At 43.5% G+C, this 17,700-nt stretch overlaps 2 protein-coding genes and 1 long non-coding RNA gene across 3 annotated transcripts; 1 reads left to right on the top strand and 2 right to left on the bottom strand.

Annotated features, from left to right (window-relative positions):
* Positions 1–5,207: 5,207 nt before the first annotated feature.
* LOC129582787 (uncharacterized) lies at positions 5,208–8,069 on the bottom strand. Its single transcript, XR_008689685.1, has 5 exons — positions 7,970–8,069; positions 6,995–7,849; positions 6,724–6,841; positions 5,636–6,424; positions 5,208–5,359 (listed from the first exon to the last, which is right to left on the bottom strand). It is a non-coding gene; the product is annotated as an uncharacterized LOC129582787 (long non-coding RNA).
* Positions 8,070–8,585: 516 nt separating this feature from the next.
* On the bottom strand, positions 8,586–11,801 carry LOC129582719 (cytoplasmic polyadenylation element-binding protein 1-like). Its single transcript, XM_055474317.1, has 4 exons — positions 11,236–11,801; positions 10,797–10,923; positions 10,066–10,377; positions 8,586–9,407 (listed from the first exon to the last, which is right to left on the bottom strand). Exons 1-4 carry the CDS (start codon positions 11,584–11,586, stop codon positions 9,082–9,084), a joined length of 1,116 nt encoding a protein of 371 aa, XP_055330292.1. The 5' UTR covers positions 11,587–11,801; the 3' UTR covers positions 8,586–9,081.
* Positions 11,802–15,957: 4,156 nt separating this feature from the next.
* On the top strand, positions 15,958–17,129 carry LOC129582796 (uncharacterized). The gene is made up of 2 exons (XM_055474410.1): positions 15,958–16,181; positions 16,382–17,129. The coding sequence occupies exon 2, from the start codon at positions 16,568–16,570 to the stop codon at positions 17,045–17,047; it is 480 nt and encodes a 159-aa protein (XP_055330385.1). The 5' UTR covers positions 15,958–16,181; positions 16,382–16,567; the 3' UTR covers positions 17,048–17,129.
* Positions 17,130–17,700: the final 571 nt, after the last annotated feature.

The following is a 17,700-nucleotide window of genomic DNA, read 5'->3' as shown; positions in this document are numbered from 1 at the left end:
GCCTAAACATTGCAGCGAATATCGCAACCGTGAAGAGTCAGTTATCGCTGTTACCGTAGCGGTTCAGTCACTACCGCTCCGTATCCGCAGTACGTTTGCAGTTGCCGCGGATTACCGTGCATTGTAATGGGCAACCATTATTCGCAACGGATTACCATTGCAAAATTTTTGTAACGATTTTTTGCTAGCCTAACAGATAACCGTTTCGACGGGTTACCCCGACGCTATACTGTTACGTGTTACCGTTACCGTAACGGTTTACCGTACGTATTACCGTAACTGTTACCGTTAGCGTAGCGAGTTACAGCAATAAGATGCTGTTGCTTTAAGAATTGACTGTTTCTACAGAAAGGGCTCAAGCCGACGCCGAGCATGATTAGGCGTAGCAAAGCACCAGGTGCAGCAAGTATAGCGGAAGCACTTTATTTTTCCTTTTTTAGAAACATATTTGTGTTTATTTTGCTGGCATTAAAAAACTTTGTTTGTAAAAAGCAATACAAAACCCTAAAAGTTAACTGAATGTACAACCACGGTATTCATTTAAGGGGAATTTTGCGGCTTTCGCCCTACCGAAGCTTGCATGCTGTGTGTGTAATTGTAGGGGTACGGCTGGGAAACGCATTTCAGCGAGGCAAAACTTTGTAACGTGATTCACAACATCATAAAGCTTTGTTTGAGCAAATGTAGGAAATACTCGAAGGTCCTCAACCAATATATAACTTTGTAGACCAGTTGATTTCGGTCGTTCAAGCTAAACGTCACCATAAGGTCATAACGGGTAACATTACTTTGAAACGATGACGTAACAAACCATGCTAATCGAAGTCAGGAACCGTTACTACTGTTACTATCGTTAGCAATTTTACCTACCTTAGCACTTACTTTACAGGACCAATTGAGCCGCATTCAATTTGCAATGACTCATGGTAACGCGTTACCAGCTTTCACCACTCTAATTAAGCGTTACCAATAATAAATGTTACGCTACCATAACTATAACATGTTACCGTAACCGTCTCAGTTTCTGTCACGGTAAGGGCTACCGTAACTATTGTTAACGGATTGCCGTCGCCCTTGCTGTTGAAACTTAAAGCGTAGCCAAAGGCAACGCCGAATTGCGGACCAAGACAGCGCAGAGTAGCGGGCGGAACAGCAAGTAAAACTAAAGGGTTCGATTTTTCTTTCTTCCAAAAACATTTTTTTATGGTGTAGTTCAAACGTTCGATTATCGCAAGAATAGAGAAGCGAATAACCGTTTCTACGGAAATCGAAGGCGGAGCTGAAGGCGACGCCGAGCTGTGGCGTGAGCAAGCGCAGCGCAGCGAGCGGAGCATTAAGGATTATTATATCCTTTTCTTGGGAAATGGTATTTTTTACGGTTCAATTTAAACGTTTACTTTCCGTGATGATACTGTACAGTAGCGAGTAACTGTTTCTAAGAAAATCGAAAGCGGAGCCGAAGCGACTCCGAGCTGCGGCGAGAGTAAGCGCAGCGGAGCGAGCAAAGCAGCAAGTAGAACGGAACGACTTTTATTTTTTAGCTTTCTTTCAGCCTTTGTTTTAAAAACAATTAAACAAAATTTAAAAGATAACTCTATCAAAGTTTAAACTTCAATTCTTGTAAATAAAATGCGAATTTTTTGAGTGATTGATCTAAGTTTCTCATTTTGAGCTACACCATTAGTTTTCAACTTCTGAGATGAGCTCATTTATAGTTTCATATCAATTTAATTTGAAAAATAAAAAGATAAACCTGATTGATAAACATTTTTGTTTCTTTACGGGGAAAAATAATAGAGATCCATGCCAAGGGTTTTTATTATTACAGAAAGCGGTATTCATGACAGGTGAATTACGGCGTGTTGCTTTCACAAGCGTCGCATTTAATAGTCACTTTTCACGGAAACAGAAAATTTGGTAAAACTCCCTTTCCGCGTTTTCGTTTTCGTTTAGCGTTTTCGTTTGTAAATCGTTGTGCAAATGCATCCGCAGCGAAAGCGCTCTAAATTGCGGATGCTTTAAGAAATCTCTCCAGTAAGTAATTCATCGTTTTGCCTTCGCAAGCGGTGGCGTTCAAATTTCAGTCGTGAAAACGATTGATCTGAACTGACGATGGCCGGGGTTGGGGTTCTTAAACGGGCTTGAACACTTCCCAACCAATTTAGACGGACAAGCTGAGCGTAGCCACTGAATTGGCGGCGTCGGTTACCTGTATAAGTCTTATCGGTTTTTGGAATGAAATATCGGTACTGAGAATGAGAAACTGAAGAAATGAGATCAGTATCCCAATGTAAAGAATTTGGTGCGGCGGAGAACAAGCGGAATGGGCGGCAATGTGCGGTAAAGCATTAGCAGTGCCCGCGCCGTAGTTCCTGAAGGAATCGTTTTAAAATTAATACACCGTATCGGCTTGATTCCGTAAAACGTCATAAAAATGATGGTATCGCGTCAGCATCGCAGCGGTGGCAAAAACAAACTGATATCTGAGTATATCTGTTGATAACGCGGCATATGCAAAAGATACAAAAAGCTAGGTAGACTCTCAACTACTTGGTTAGGTTCCTGTCTCACCCTGCCAAGTCTTTTACAACAAAAAAATTTACATGCTCGCTCGCTTGCACTAAGGGCGGTTACGACCTTCTATACTAGTAAGTTTTAGGTTTCACTTAATTTGCGAACAGCAAACAAACTGCAAAGTGAACTGTGAAGGCCGTGCATTCGTTCAGGCTGGTCGGATAAGTGACTGCCTCGTTGGGATGGCTGCGCAATACTACGCGTAGGATTCAGATCGCAACAGGCTAAGAAGGGTTTGCGCCCTGTTATCGATGGCAAATTAGTTTATACTTCGGGCGTTTCTTAACATTCTTGTATCGGCGGCCTGTTTCAAAGATTGTTTTGCATTTTGATCGATCTTGTGACTTTGGTCAAACATCAAAGCAACTGCAACTGTCGCGGAGAATTATCGCGTACTCTAGTGGTTTTAACTGATATTTCTCATTTCCTATTTTACGGCTAACTGCTACCTTTTCAGTGTATTCCTGCGTAACCCTGCATGTACGTAAACATGCGGTAAGTGCCTGGATGGAAGACTTCGTAATCAACCAGCTCAGTAGTGTTCCCCAAAACGCTGTGTCAAATCGCCGCAATGCTACCGAAACGCAGTTCCACTGGATCGATTTACCGACATCCGCTGGTGAGCAGTATGTGCCAGGAATGGATACCAGCGTGGCCAGCGGTCAATACGTGCGTGTGGGCCAATCCGCTGCCAGCGCAGTGCCCATCCGAAGTACAGTACTTGCCCGGTCGACCGGTTGCCATCAGGCTTAACCGGGACAGCGAAATTTTTGTGCAACAACTACTGCATAATACGCGGAAGAAGGCGCATGAATAATTTCCCGGGTGCTAAGAAATTTTTTAAGATTACAGTGTACAGAGTACAATACTGGACGGCATTAATAAATCCGAATAGTAATTATGGTATTATTACGAGTAATAACGTTATGGTTGTTATATTAATTATGGTACACACAACAGTAATTATGGTTATGGTAATTATGGTATAATTATGCTACAAATACTGTGCGGCATTTATTATTAGAACAGTAATTACGGTATTCTAAGTTATTAGAAATAATTTCAGCAGAAAGTTCCAAGAAATACTGAAATAAGCTACTCATCGGGCTACGTCATCGTGCTTTTTGCAGTCGGTAAGGCGCTGTGTATGTACTATGTATATACGTATATCTATATCGTTTGTTACATGTACAGGCGAATCTGTAAACTGCGCTATTCTTTCTTATCGTTAACGAACTTCAGTTTGGTTGCGCTGAATGATGCCGAATGATTCCTGTTACGTTAGGGTACATGAAGCCGAATGGTAACGGTCACGTACGATACTACTACCGTTAGAGAACAGCTGGATGCGGTTCGTGCATAAACTTCAGCCATTACTCTGCGTTTAATAACCAACATAAAATCTGAAGCTCACAGTAACCGGGCAGCAAATATTCCACTGTGGCAAAGACACAGAACTTTATTAACCCATTATTAACTCAGGACAACACGGATACCGCAGTAACCGCACCAAAGGCAACTCAGCCGGGAATCAACCAGTACAATGCCACATCCGGACGCTATCCGATGGCGTCGTTGTCCTCGCCATCTTCCACGTCGCCCTGCACCTACCCGTATAGTCGCTTAAGTGAAACACTATGTTAAGTGAATAGGCGATGGTCGTTTAAGTGAAACACCCGAAATATTTCATTCCACAAACCGATTTCCTTCTGGTTTTCTTCTTTACCCGATAGAGCTAGGCGTGCTCTTCACATAGTACTTGAAATTATTTAAAAAACTTGAATCGTTTTCTTGCAATTGCGTCGGTAAAAAAACAGTGACGAAACGCTTAAGCCACGCCACCCGAGCCACTGCACTACGCCATGATAATTACAGTCACTACCTCACATGTGCGGCTGCGCTATTTAGTTCAGATTTGTTTGTTTCTAATGCGAGTTATTTCTTTATTTCTTAAAATTATGCTTTCAGGAGTGTGATACTGAATGATAAACAGTAATATGGATAAACGTTTAATATCAGCTTGTTCTGACGTGAAAGAAAAAGGGCTTTCGCTTTCGCTGTCCGAAAGAGCCAAGAAGAAAAAAGCAGCACCAAAATCCAAACCAAAGAAGTCCCGTTAATCACCGCCCGCCGGCTTTCCTGTTATGAATTTTTTAGCCTGTGTTCACTAACCTGTGATTTTTAATATTAACCTGCGATCCAACTAACCGGTGATTTGTTTTACTCGCAGAAGTTTTTTTGTTGCCGTTGATTCAGGATTTTATAAGTACAATAAAATTTTATTGAATTAGCTGCTCTGGCGCAACACTGTCTTCGTATTTAAGTATTGTGTACATATGCAGTCTTCATAGGGTGGCGCAGCCGCACGTGAGGCAGTGACTGTAATTATCCTGGCGTAGTGCAGTGGCTCGGGTGGCGTGGCTTAAGCGTTTCGTCACTGTTTTTTTACCGACGCAATTGCAAGAAAACGATTCAAGTTTTTTAAATAATTTCAAGTACTATGTGAAGAGCACGCCTAGCTCTATCGGGTAAAGAAGAAAACCAGAAGGAAATCGGTTTGTGGAATGAAATATTTCGGGTGTTTCACTTAAACGACCATCGCCCATTCACTTAACATAGTGTTTCACTTAAGCGACCATACGGGTAGCTGTCTTCTTCGCTTTCGTTTCTAAAGCATCCATGCAGTGCTGCGAAGGTCAAGTTATTCAACCTGGAAACGTCCAACTGGCGGAAATCCATGGTGTCCCATCGTTGCGGATTATCATCGGGTCCAAGACTGTTGAACCTGATTAAACCAAGAAATATATACTTACTGTAGTTGTAAAATTGTAAGTGTTATAAATGCTGTAATTTGTGGAATTCGTATGTAAAATTCGCCCGCTCGAGTCCTACGCAAAATGAATACACGCCTCGAATCTGTACACCCTCCAGAAATCAACCAGGTTCATACAAACGCCGTTCGAAGTATTTGCACACCCTGCAATAACTACGACATTCACGCTTCAGTGTTTACCCACAATCCACAATATATTCATTAACCAAAATAGTCTTTAATGCTTACAGCTTGACGAATCGGCGCACCCCGGTCCATCCGCACTCATCCAGTTTCTCCGTCCATCGCGCAAACAAAGCAGTGACCTTCTGCCGCACAACTTCACTAACGGCCGGACAGTTGTCATTGGCCGCGGCCAGAAAGCGTCGGCGCTGTTCCGTGGCGGCTTCTCCAGCGCGAAACCGCAGAAACGGAATCCTCACACCCAGATCAATCGCACCCGGGGTCACGATGTCGTGATCAGCGCGCCTGCGGGTCTCCAGTGGCTCTGCTGGCTTCATGCCGGCGACCTCGAACATGTTCAATGCGGATGTGGTGATGGAGAGCGACGGCTGGAAATTAAGCAGGACCAGCTCGTCGCATACGCTCAGCACGTCGGTCACGTGGAGCAGGATGTATATGCGTCGTCGCTGATATCCACGGCATCCTCTTCATCAGACAAGACATCGATGACCAGCAGTGTCTCCCATGACACCACACCAACGACACCGTAATCGTACTACGATGGACGATAGGCACATTCCCTTGGCTGCCAGTACCGCCTTGACGGCCTCCAGCATGTCGGTGAGATCCACCGCAAACACATTGGCGTCGCGGTGGTCTATCAGCGCAGCGTGATCGTTTCCGTTGTGATAGTGCGGTCCAGCGTGGTTACCAATTTGTAGTAGCGGTAAGGAAGCTCAATGGCGCATTCCTGGATATAGGGCGCTTTCGGCCAAATCTGCGCACTGTCCATGCAAGATGACGAGACGCTTATCCTGGTACTTCTGCACCACATCATGCCATAACGCGCAAACCCTGGATAACCAAAACCAAAAAAATTGAGCATATCTTTATATAGGCACAAGTTGAGCGCGATGTTGGCAGTGGCACTTTAATGATGGCGACTACACTGCAGTTACTGCACTGGCAAATAATAATAAATAAATACGTATACTAACTGCAGAGACGTGGCTGGAAAAAATATAAAATAGGATAAGTATGTCTACATCAAAATAACGGCGTGGTGCGCCGTAGAATCATTGGCGTTACCATTAGATTTAACGTTCTCGCTGTATTTTCGTATCCTCAATGTTTCGACAGGCTAGCAGCCGTACCAAGAGAATCGCAGCAGACTATCCGCATCCACACTGGTGAAGATGCCCGCCAAGATCGGATGCGGGAGCTCGTCTATCGACATGTCGTCCACCTGTACCGAGTAATTACCGGAGGAACCTTCAAACAAGAACGTACTGCATCGACATCTGAGTACTAGGAGCAGAATACAGTAAATAACATGAGCGATTGTGCGAAACTAGCAAAAACATGCTATAGTTTTACAGCGACGAAAACAAACACTTCTCCTAAAAACTGCACTAGTGTACTCACCGTATTCCTGCTCCCGGGGAACCGCGCCGACGGCATCCGCTGGATGATTGTGGAGATACGCGTTGCAGGCCTCGTTGACAGCCTCCTCATCCCACGCCATTCAACGCCCGCCGGCCTCGTTGTGCACCTCCAGACAAGCCACCGTTACCGTGTCGACTCCCACGCGCACAAACCCGCTTACGCCCTCGTACACCCCACCATGCCAGACCATCTCAGCTATCGCCTGGCGCGGTGGCATGGAGTAGAAAGGCTCGGAGCCCCCGGGACACCGCAATGACCCGATTACCCCTCAACTGTTCCCCGTCCGCCAAAGTGAACCGGCAGGTCTGCTGCAAAAGCGCGGGCAGACGATCGACGCTGCGGATCCCAACCGCCTCCGGGAAAGGGACGGCGTGTTTCGTGAACGTCAGGCCGTCGGTGCGCGCGGAAAAGCTCTGTCCATCCCCGGGGACTGGCAGGACGTCCACAAACCGAGTGGGATGCACGAAGAGGCAGTCCGTCGGGTGCTGCGCGTCCAGACAGACAGCCAGGAATCTGCCTTCCCACTGCGCAACGGCCGTGACGGGACGGAACACCAGCGGGCCCCCGTGGCGCTCCCGCAGCGTCACCTGCACGACAGCGCCGACGAAGAGCTCCGGTGGGGCATGGTGCGGCCAGAGACGGCTGGAATGGATCCAGTCGGAAGATGCTGTACTGGCGTCATAGTCCACGAGGAAGTTCTGCTCCTTGACGTCCTGGACGTATCCTAACCACCATTGGCCGTCATCGCGATACACCAGGACTGTGTTGCCGTAGTTGACTTCCCGCGCACCCGACCATAACTCGCGAAAAAACCGGGGTGTTGGAGTCATGATGCTGCGAAGTAAACAAGAATAATGAAGATCGACAGTTCGGCACGAAACAGCAGCGTGCAACCAGACAGCAGTCGCCGCAAGTTTACACTATCTAGCAGACTGAAAGGCACAGGAAACTCACTCAGTAAACAAGCAAATCCAGTAATTAGACATCAGTTGAAATCGGAGATATCAGAAGGATTCGTGAAGGCCGGTGAAGCGCTGGCTTCACTCGGTTCGGATGAGTGACTGTTTTCTTGCGAGATTCAGATCTCAACAGGCCCCGTAGAGCTTGCGCCCGGTTATCGCTGGCAATTTTATTGGTTTTCCGTGCTTCGGTCGTTTCCGTATCAGCGGCCTGTTGCTGTGATTGCCTTGCGATTTTGCCAAATCAATGCTATTCTAATTGTTACAGTACCTTGCAGTTCCGGTTAAAAATACCTCCATTTGCTGCAGCTGCCTATCTTACGATTTAAATTATCAATTTTCTGTCGGCGCTTGGAGTAAATTCGCTATTCATTTTTCCACCACAACCTCTGTGCCAGTTTGTCGATATTTGGTGCATTTTGGATAACTCGTTTGTCACCTGCTGTTTTTCTGTTTTGTTTCACAAGTTAATCGCCGACTGTGTCGTACAATTGGTTTTTATTTAGTTCTAATTTAATGTAATTATTTTGTTTCGAATAAATTGTTTATTTTTTATTTATATGCTTTTATTTTCTTAGAATTTAAGAATTATTCGCAGAAGACCGCCTTCCTAACATAGTTCAATTTATTTCGGATTTTCACAACACCGGCAACATTTGTAAGTAACAGAAAACAAACAACGATTAATTACAACAGATGGGAAATTAAGAATTCCCCCGAATACACACGGAAATGTGCAGCACAGTCGAAAAATATACGGGAAAGACTGCGAAAAATCGGAATCTGTAAACAGCGCGAAACTCTGCAGCGCACTGGACGCCAACACGGCGCCCAGCGCCACCATAAACCCAACAAAAACCGTTCGACAACGCTTTACAAACTTCCAAAGAAAACATTGACAACTGCCGCAAAAAAATGCCCTTCACCAATTACAAACACACAGGTACACGCACAACTTGTAGTCGCAACGATAAAAACGCTCTCTCACACCGTTTTTCCTAACCTGAGAAATTTCCAAACAATAAATTCTACAATTAAAAAAGAAAGCTTCACCATCTTCTAAATAAAATCTCAAAAAATCTTCAAAAAAACGACGCTTCCGCACGTTCAGAAATGCTCCTGGGTGGGCTGGCGCGCCGGACGCACCAGCGGCAGATGCACCGGTTGGCCGGGCGCGACGGGCAGCAGGGCGTGGTGGGCCTGCCAGCAGCCGCTGCAAAAGTAGTCGAAACAGTGCAGATCGCGGCAGAAGTACGGGCCCGGCTGCAGGCCGCAGGTGCTGCACATGGCGTCCTCCAGGTAGGGGTCGATCTTGATCTGGCGGGTGAACTTGGCCGTCCGGATCTCCACTGTCTCCGCGGTGATGGCTTTCAGGTGGCTGGTCGGGTTGTTGAAGGTGACGCGGCCCGACCCGATCGGGTACTTTGTCTTATCTGTCAAAACAAACGCTTTCTAAATTAGCAATAATTTTTTTCGTTAATTGCCTATATGAAACGCGAAGGTAATTGTTGCTGTTTTTTTAAAAAAAAATTTATGGTGTAATAAACTAAGCTTAAATTGACAAATGCAAATGTAACCTGCAGCTAATCGACAAAACTGATCCAGGAGAGTAGGATTGGAACCACTGCACTACGACTTGCTTCATCAATGTATTATGTACACCATTGCGCCGATCGTCTGCCAGTTGGCAATAATGCAAATGTCAGAAAAGTTCGGACGACGGAGAACAAATTTTTCAGTTTTTTTAAACGAGCAAAACACAAAACAGACTTTTCTTATTTATTCACCAATAAGAAAAATCTACACAAACAGAAATTTTATAAGCAATTTATTTTATTAGCAATTTGAGAAAAAGACACTCGTAAATGCTCTTTTATTCAATGCGGAAACAGTTTTAACTTTTAATAACACGGAAAATGCGAATGTATCGGGCCGCGTATTACGACTACTCGTACGAGTAAAAGCAAATTGCAAATACAATCCGAAAACTTTATAATCGTTTAGAGATTACACTGGTAATTTTTCCCGTTCAGTTGTCAAGTGTTTCTTCATATTTCAAATATTTCTAAACGGTTTTTAACCACTACTTACCAGTGTCCAGTGTGGCGGCGATGACGCCGCCGAACAAATCATTCATGATCCGCCCCAGTCCCTCGGCCGTAATCATCCCGTGCAGATTGGCCACGAAGATGCGGTAGGGTGTGCCCGGAGTGGGCACGTAACCGTGCAGCGCGTAGGTGGCATCGGCCAGCTGCCACGGGATGACCTGCGCCGACTTGCCCAGCATCCGCCGACTGGCCACGCGGTAGAACCAGTTGTGCTGGTTGTGGTGGCCGTCGTAGGAGCAACGGCCCAACAGCTTCATCACCGAGCGCTCGTCTTCAAACAGCAGGTACAGGTGTCCTGTAAAAAAAGCAGATTGTCAAACTGTGACAGCTGATGGAATACTTATCGCGACACTGTCAAAAATAATTCAAAACGATTTCACAAAATTATACAATAATGACCGAATCGCAGGCCAGATTTAATCCGAAAATTATGATAAATCTCTGCAAGTCTTCAACCAAAATCAACCTTCTACGGATTGCTCTAACTGTGTTGGACGTTCACGATAGATAAGAAATTAATAAACATTTCTGTACAAAATCAAAACAACGGAATGCATGCATGTACCGTATACGACTAGACGCTCTACGCAAATTCATTCGATGTTAAAATTTATATTTTAACAGCAAAACCCATTAATAAAATAACCATGCATTCCTCTACGATTGATAAGTAATTTTTCATAATACTCCGCACATTTCTGATTTTTTTCTCACCTTTTGGACGCTGCGTTGAAGAGTGGTCGTGCACACCCGGCCATTCCACGCGCAGTGGGCCAAAAACTCCGAACGTTTTCTGCAAGTCCGTTTCCGTGATATCCCACGGCACACCACCCAAAAATACCTGAAACAAATGTGTACTGTGTTACAGAAGAACGTAAACATCAGTTCATCGCAATCGAGCAAAACCACAACAAGGAAATGGTATCTGAAGTACAGACTGTATTTGAAGCAGCAAAATTTCCGTACACATCGTAACAAAACCACGACGGTGAACAGAATTCATACGTCTCGAGCACAGTTTATTAGGAGGAAGTACAAAGCGAACGCTAAAATATATCACGCGGCTGGTTACGTCACCGTACTACTGCTACTCCGATCTGCATTAGACTACAGAGATTTTGAGATCGCAGCACAGTTTATCAGCAATCTTTACCTTGCAGGAGAACGGCGAGTTTGTGCGACAGTTGCGCGGTGGTAGCGTCCCGCTCCAGACCACATGACTGTTCCCGGAATCCCGCAGGATGGCCATTCGAGCTGCACGGGAGCTGTTGGGAATTCCACGGTTGTAGCGTCCCAGCGGAGTCAGCGGAGGAGGTAACACGGGCACGCCACGTTCCAGCGTCGGACTGGGAGACGGATTGGCCCATGTTCCGAATTCCAGAGAATGCTGCGGCGGGGAACTGGCCAGGAGGGAACGGGACGCGATGGAGGAAGGGGAGTCGAAAGACAGATCCCGAAAGGAATCCTCCAGACCCTTGAAAAAGGAGTTGGCCTTCTGCGCCATGATGTAGACTCTGCTGGACAAACACGTTCAAACACGAATTAACATAAAAATCACAAATTGGAACCGTTTACTGGTTTCAGTGGAAACCTAATCGTTACAATGATTGTGTATCAATATTTCAAAACAATAGAAATTTTCAGGTCAGCGACTAGACAAACAGGAATTTGTGGTTAACCAAAATAAATGGATACTGATCGTGAGATCACGCTATGACGGAATGGAGAATGGTGGCGATCTGCATCAGAGATAACGGATTTTCCGCGAAATCAACGAGCGCCTGCGCACGTGATACTGGGGCGGATAAAAACCAGTTGAGACGTACTACCGGTGGTCAGGTACAACGTGAAACCGTACGTATAAGGACTATAAGCGTTTAACTGACCGATTCACTCACTCTTTGCTTTTAAAATTAGCATGTACCGTACGTGCGGTATTTGTACATTACGTAAATAAGTACCTTTGAACACTTTTTGAACTGCGGTCAACGCGCAGCACACTGAAGATATGCGGAGTGAAACCGACACGATTAGCAGTAGTTTAGTACGTACTACGTACTAGCGCAGTTTATTATTATGCAGAATTATGACTGTGCTTTTGTTTTAATTACTGCAACACTGAATTTACTTACAGCGTCAACATTTTCTAGTCAACCACAAGAGATCCGAAGGAACGTTGAAATCTTGCGAATACAGAAAAAGCAACAAAATAAAACCTATTTACTTAATTGTGCACAGAAGCCGAAATATGTACCGATAATATCATGGCAGATACAGTGGACGCCAAAATTGTCTTACACTTATGTAATCACACAACGCGCGCAACCAAGCACTTTTCTGTACTTAAACAGCTAAATTTTTGACTGGCCATTGGCCTGCTGACATTTACACTTGCACCTTGCGCATTTCCCAACGAAAACCATTGACCAATATATCAAACGAATGAGAAAAAAATTTCAAGAATTTAGATACCAAACAAGTTGTTCTTTATGAGATCTAAGAGATAATCGAGGCATCTAAAGTTTCTCGTAGACATAGCACAGGATTTGCATCCGCGGTTTGCTTTCAGTTTTCACACAGAAATCGTGTGCTTTGTCTACGACAAACTAAAATGGCTCGATTTTCTCTTAGATCCCATAAAGGATGACCCGTTTGGTATCAAAATTCTTGAAATTTTTTTGTCTTTCGTTTGAGATATCGCTTGCTGGTTTTCGTTGGGAAATACGCCAGAACAAGTGTTCGTATTCTGCGCGTTTTCAGTTAACTGGTCATGTGGTCCTGGCCATTTAGTTTTATTGGTCATTCGGTCCCGGACCGAATGTAAGAGAATTTTGACTTCCATTGTAGTAGCCAAATGCGGTAAACGGGCAATATTCGCCAGGCTGCAGAATACGCCGCGGTACGAGTACACACTGTGAATTCGGTGACGTTGAACAGGTCAACCGTGGAGGTACCAGAAGGCGTCGGGCACTGGCTGGGAATTCTGCTCAATCCGAAACCGCTGCTGTTGTCCCTTTGATATGTCTATTGAGAAAGTAAAAAACATCAAAATCAACTCCCGATATTGATTTTAATGAATAAAAAATTATTAAGGAATTTATTAATTAAAAGATACTAAGGAAATACAACGCTACGCTAGTGGAAAATATGAGAAAATTACAATCAAAAGATAATAATAATAAAATTAACTTCACCAAGAAACACGTACGCATAGGTTAATTAAATTCTCCTTATACTCTTCTGATTTTTAAAATAAAAAAAATACAAGTTTAAACGATGTGTCAACGTTTAGGTAGAAAATCCAGCAACAATTACTGTAACCTGCAGCTCCCATCGACTTAAAATCGCGCCATCACACTACGATGGTAGTAGGAGTTACAGCAATGAAATTCACATATTCGCTTACACAATAGCACCAGCAGAAAATTATTTAACGTACCAAATTCCCACCGGCTGCTAAAATTATTAATAAAAAAGACTTTAATAAGAAATTAGTTATTTAAAATGTATTATTCAAATATAAAAAAACTCGGAAGGAAATAACGAGAAGCTTATATTAAAAATGCGAGTAAAATTGTAGTAAAACTGTATTAACATCACGAATGTTTGAACGCCAACATTCTGAAGAAGACAATACTACGATGTGAAGTTATCTGAGATTTATACATCATGCCCCATACGACTATTATTCTTAGTCAATTAACAAAACACGGGTATGTAAAATGTTAATTATTCTGTTTGATTACATTAATTCATTTACATTACATTCAGTACATTACATTCACATTACATTTACATTTACATACATTCAGTACATTACATTAATTCATTTACATGTAAATGAAAATGTGCATGCGGTAGCCAGCCGAAACGATAAAAAAGACAAACATCTATTTAAGATTTTAAAAAATACGCAGTGTTACTTGTTTTAATAAATACTCAGTTTGTACTAAATGTGGCTGTAATTTTAATTTTGTCTCATTTAACTGTTTAGATTCTTTTAGGTTTATTGGATTTCTTTTATTACTCCTAAATAAAACTGAAATAAAATTTTGTAAGTCTTTTTCGGTCGTATTTCGTCGTTACTAGGACTGGTGTCTTCCGGCGTCGTGGTACAATCATCACGAAATTGCTGCATGAATAAATCAAGGACATTCGTTCCGGATCCACGGGGATACAGTTGTTGAAAACAAAAAAAGGATACTTTTGAGGCGGACAAAAGAACTTGAAGAAAACTATGTAATTGCACAAATACAGTACACAAATGTATTGATTACTTATTCAAAAATATTCTAACAGTGCCGAAAAGCATTTGTACTTTGTATTCTGGAATGCATATATTTATATTCAGATAAAAAAAACCACCAATTCATTTACTTGGTTTCGCCACTGCACTACGATTTCATTAGAACAGCACTATGACTGCGCCAAAAGGGATTGCGGATACTGCGTATATCGAGTATAAATATTGACAAAACCCCATAATTCAAAATATTTGCTATTTTGTACAAAATACTTTTATTAAGGATTGAATACAGTAATCTCTTGCACCCATACAATAAAATAATTGTTGTTTTATCGGCGCTCACCATCGACATCTGCACCAGCGCGACCACTAAGTACTGTATCGTCGACTCAAGATGGTACCACAGTAATTTATGACCACAAAAGCATTTTCTAATTTAGAGTTTTTTGTGCGTAAAGGTTAAGGTCTTCTTTTTTCCTCAATTAATTTTGTATGGAATACACGTAGTTTTACGTACAATACGTTCGTGTCGAATTACTGTACAAGCTGTTATTGCTTTACTCCATGTAACGTACAGATATTACAGTATGCTAACGGTAAAACTTTGAAATATTAGCTGCTAGTATGTGCATGTATTTAATAAGCTGATCGAAATTGTGCTTCCTGTAACGTGATGCCACCGGAAAACAACGAGCAACTGCAAACCTCCGATTCCTAAAATACCACACATTACGATGCAGTCTGATGGGCGTTCCTCCTACATCGAAATTCATTTTAACGTGCTGTACAGAAATATGACATTTCTTATTTCCCTGCTGCTCTAAGCAGTGCTGCATAGAGCGGACAAACAATTCCACAATTCCCTAAACGCCGGCTGCAACACCGTTACTGCGGTACAAACCGTTTCTATGTCTAGCCAGAATGGCCATAAAAACTACATAGATACCGATTCGGTGGGTTGTCCACACGTGATTGGCCGGCGATTGCCAGCAGAACTTTGTTAAATCGATAAGAATTCACAGCTTTGTTTTCGCAATGAAAAGCGGAAACAGCCTAATCCCGTGCGTTTATGTAAGCCACGGCATGGAATTTAGGTGGTCATATTATTATGTAAATAAGCAAGATGATTTCAGGAGTCTGTTATTACGAAACCAGGGTTTACGATATCATAGAAGCCTCGCAAAAAGGTTATGGATTGCACAACTTTACGGTTGTTAGTAAACGTTTTCTGAGGTACCTGGTAATGATATGCGCATTCCTTTCTTTTATCCCGTAATTTCGGCTCGTTTTAAACTGCTTTTGTAGCTGTCATCAAATTGCTGTTGTTCAGGTCGCCGCTTATTCAAGCCGCTATTCCAGTGATCCAGGGTCTTTCTAACGAAGTATTTTACTTTCCACACTGCCATTTCTCCGTAAACTTTTCAACCGCAGCGTATCAGAGGGAGTTTTTCTTAACAATCGATCCAACTGTCTTCCAACCGAACGATGGTCTCGAAGGTGGTCTGTTGTTCTCGGCGTTCAGTGTGGTCGATTTTTAGCCATTTCAGCAGCATCGCCGATCGCCGTCAGTCAGTAATGTAATTTCACCTACATTTTCGGCAAAGGCAACGTACTCCTGGCCATCGATCGCACCGGCATCGTCAACCGTCTCGACAACGTGGCCTGGGTCGCATTGCCACCAAACCCATGCCGCTTGTCAATGGGGGGGACGGGACGTTGAATCTGCCAAAGCCGTTAGTGTGGGCGCCAGTCCGGACGCCTGGCATCACTTATGCACTCTGACGGGTCAAACATACCGCTTCAATCCAACCAGCAATGCCTGGGAGTTCACCAATAGTGGTCGCTGTCTGCAGGTGAGAATAAGCAACTGTCCGCGAATGAGATGCGTGTTCGTGTATCTTTATTCCCTCTCAAGCACACTGGCGAGTAACGTTCTCATGCAATAATCAAGATTAAGCCCGGACAGCCATGCTTATGTTGTACATATATGACATACCGGTATGTGTTCGTGTCGAATTCAGTAATGCAGAATAGTTCAGTTTTATTTATTTAGGAAGCATCCACAATTTTTTGAAGTACGCTGTGCTATCGAGGCATAAACCGCCGAATATACCATCAAAAAAGACGTGAACGAGGATTTAAAAAACTACCACAATTTTGGAAAGAATCTTCTTTTAGCAGAAATCGTTGCGAAAACGTTGCGTTTCATGGATGTAAAAACCATTTTCAGGTCAACGCCATGAGCAAAAACACCGCTGTTGAGATTCAGAGGCCGTCGGCACTGGACAGTGCTGATGGAGATATCCGAAAATTCAACGGCGCAGGCATGATCCCTACATGGGCCCTCGTGGCCGGCAGCAACCAGCGAGTGTTCCAATATAGCAAATGGGTTAGTATCGGAGAAGACGGAGAGATTCGGACCATTTCTCGCAAAGGTAATGTGTTCCGCCTCAACGGCGCAACCAACAATTTCGACGGGATCCCCATTCTCAATGCTATCGCGCTGGATGTGCGCAATGCCACCTACGCCACCGTGGTCACCGCCGGCTGCAACGCGTGGACCTTCAAGACCGGCACGTGGACCAAGTGGGCCATCAGCACCTGTCCCATACAGACGACCTCCACTAGCAGTAATGATTATTATTTAAACGAGCGCGGGAGATTTGGCTCACGCCATTATAGTCCGATATTAGTAACAGGATTTTTAACAAATGGTTGAAGATTGTTTGCTGTGTAGTAGAGAAACAAAGCTTGTCGCTTTATCTTAAGCAATTTTGACAATTTTTGATTATGCAAATAATACACGTCTCGCAGTAGCTTCAGCTTATTCGATTGATTTCTGTCTGATTAAACATTGGTACGAGCACCGATTGTCACGTGCTTACAAATCTGCCAAATATTTATTCTGAAATGCCCTTATTACTGTTGCAGCGTCGATGTGTCAAAAATTGTATAGATAAACTGTTGTCGGAAATTTTATATAAAGGTTATAAAGATGTTTTGTGTTTTCAAGGCCAAAACTTTGATTATAACAGTCTATAGTCTGTTTGTCTAGTAGTGTCTACAGTAGTTCGAACAAAATTTGGTCGTGGTCATAGCTGTGGGCCAAGAGGCAGCAGTCAGTACTTCGGCTATGCTGACCTTATCAGCTTTAACACGTAGTGTTTGTCAACGCGTACACAACACAATAAACAAAATTCGTTTTTTTGTAACTAAATTCGTTTTTTGTAGCACAATTTTTGTTACAAAATTCTTTAGATCACAGCAGATCGAACAAAGGCAGCCAAAATAACCATGTAAATCTTCTGACACCATGTAAATGATGTTCAGTTCGGGGGCGAAACTGCCGCGAGAGGTGCGTGCGGTATTCAG

Source organism: Paramacrobiotus metropolitanus, unplaced genomic scaffold, assembly GCF_019649055.1.
Source record: "Paramacrobiotus metropolitanus isolate TYO unplaced genomic scaffold, Prichtersi_v1.0 Parri_scaffold0000008, whole genome shotgun sequence".
Classification (NCBI taxonomy): Eukaryota; Metazoa; Tardigrada; class Eutardigrada; order Parachela; family Macrobiotidae; genus Paramacrobiotus; species Paramacrobiotus metropolitanus.
The sequence above is the reverse complement of the archived record's forward strand: the minus strand, read 5'-3'. Positions and strand labels throughout refer to the sequence as shown.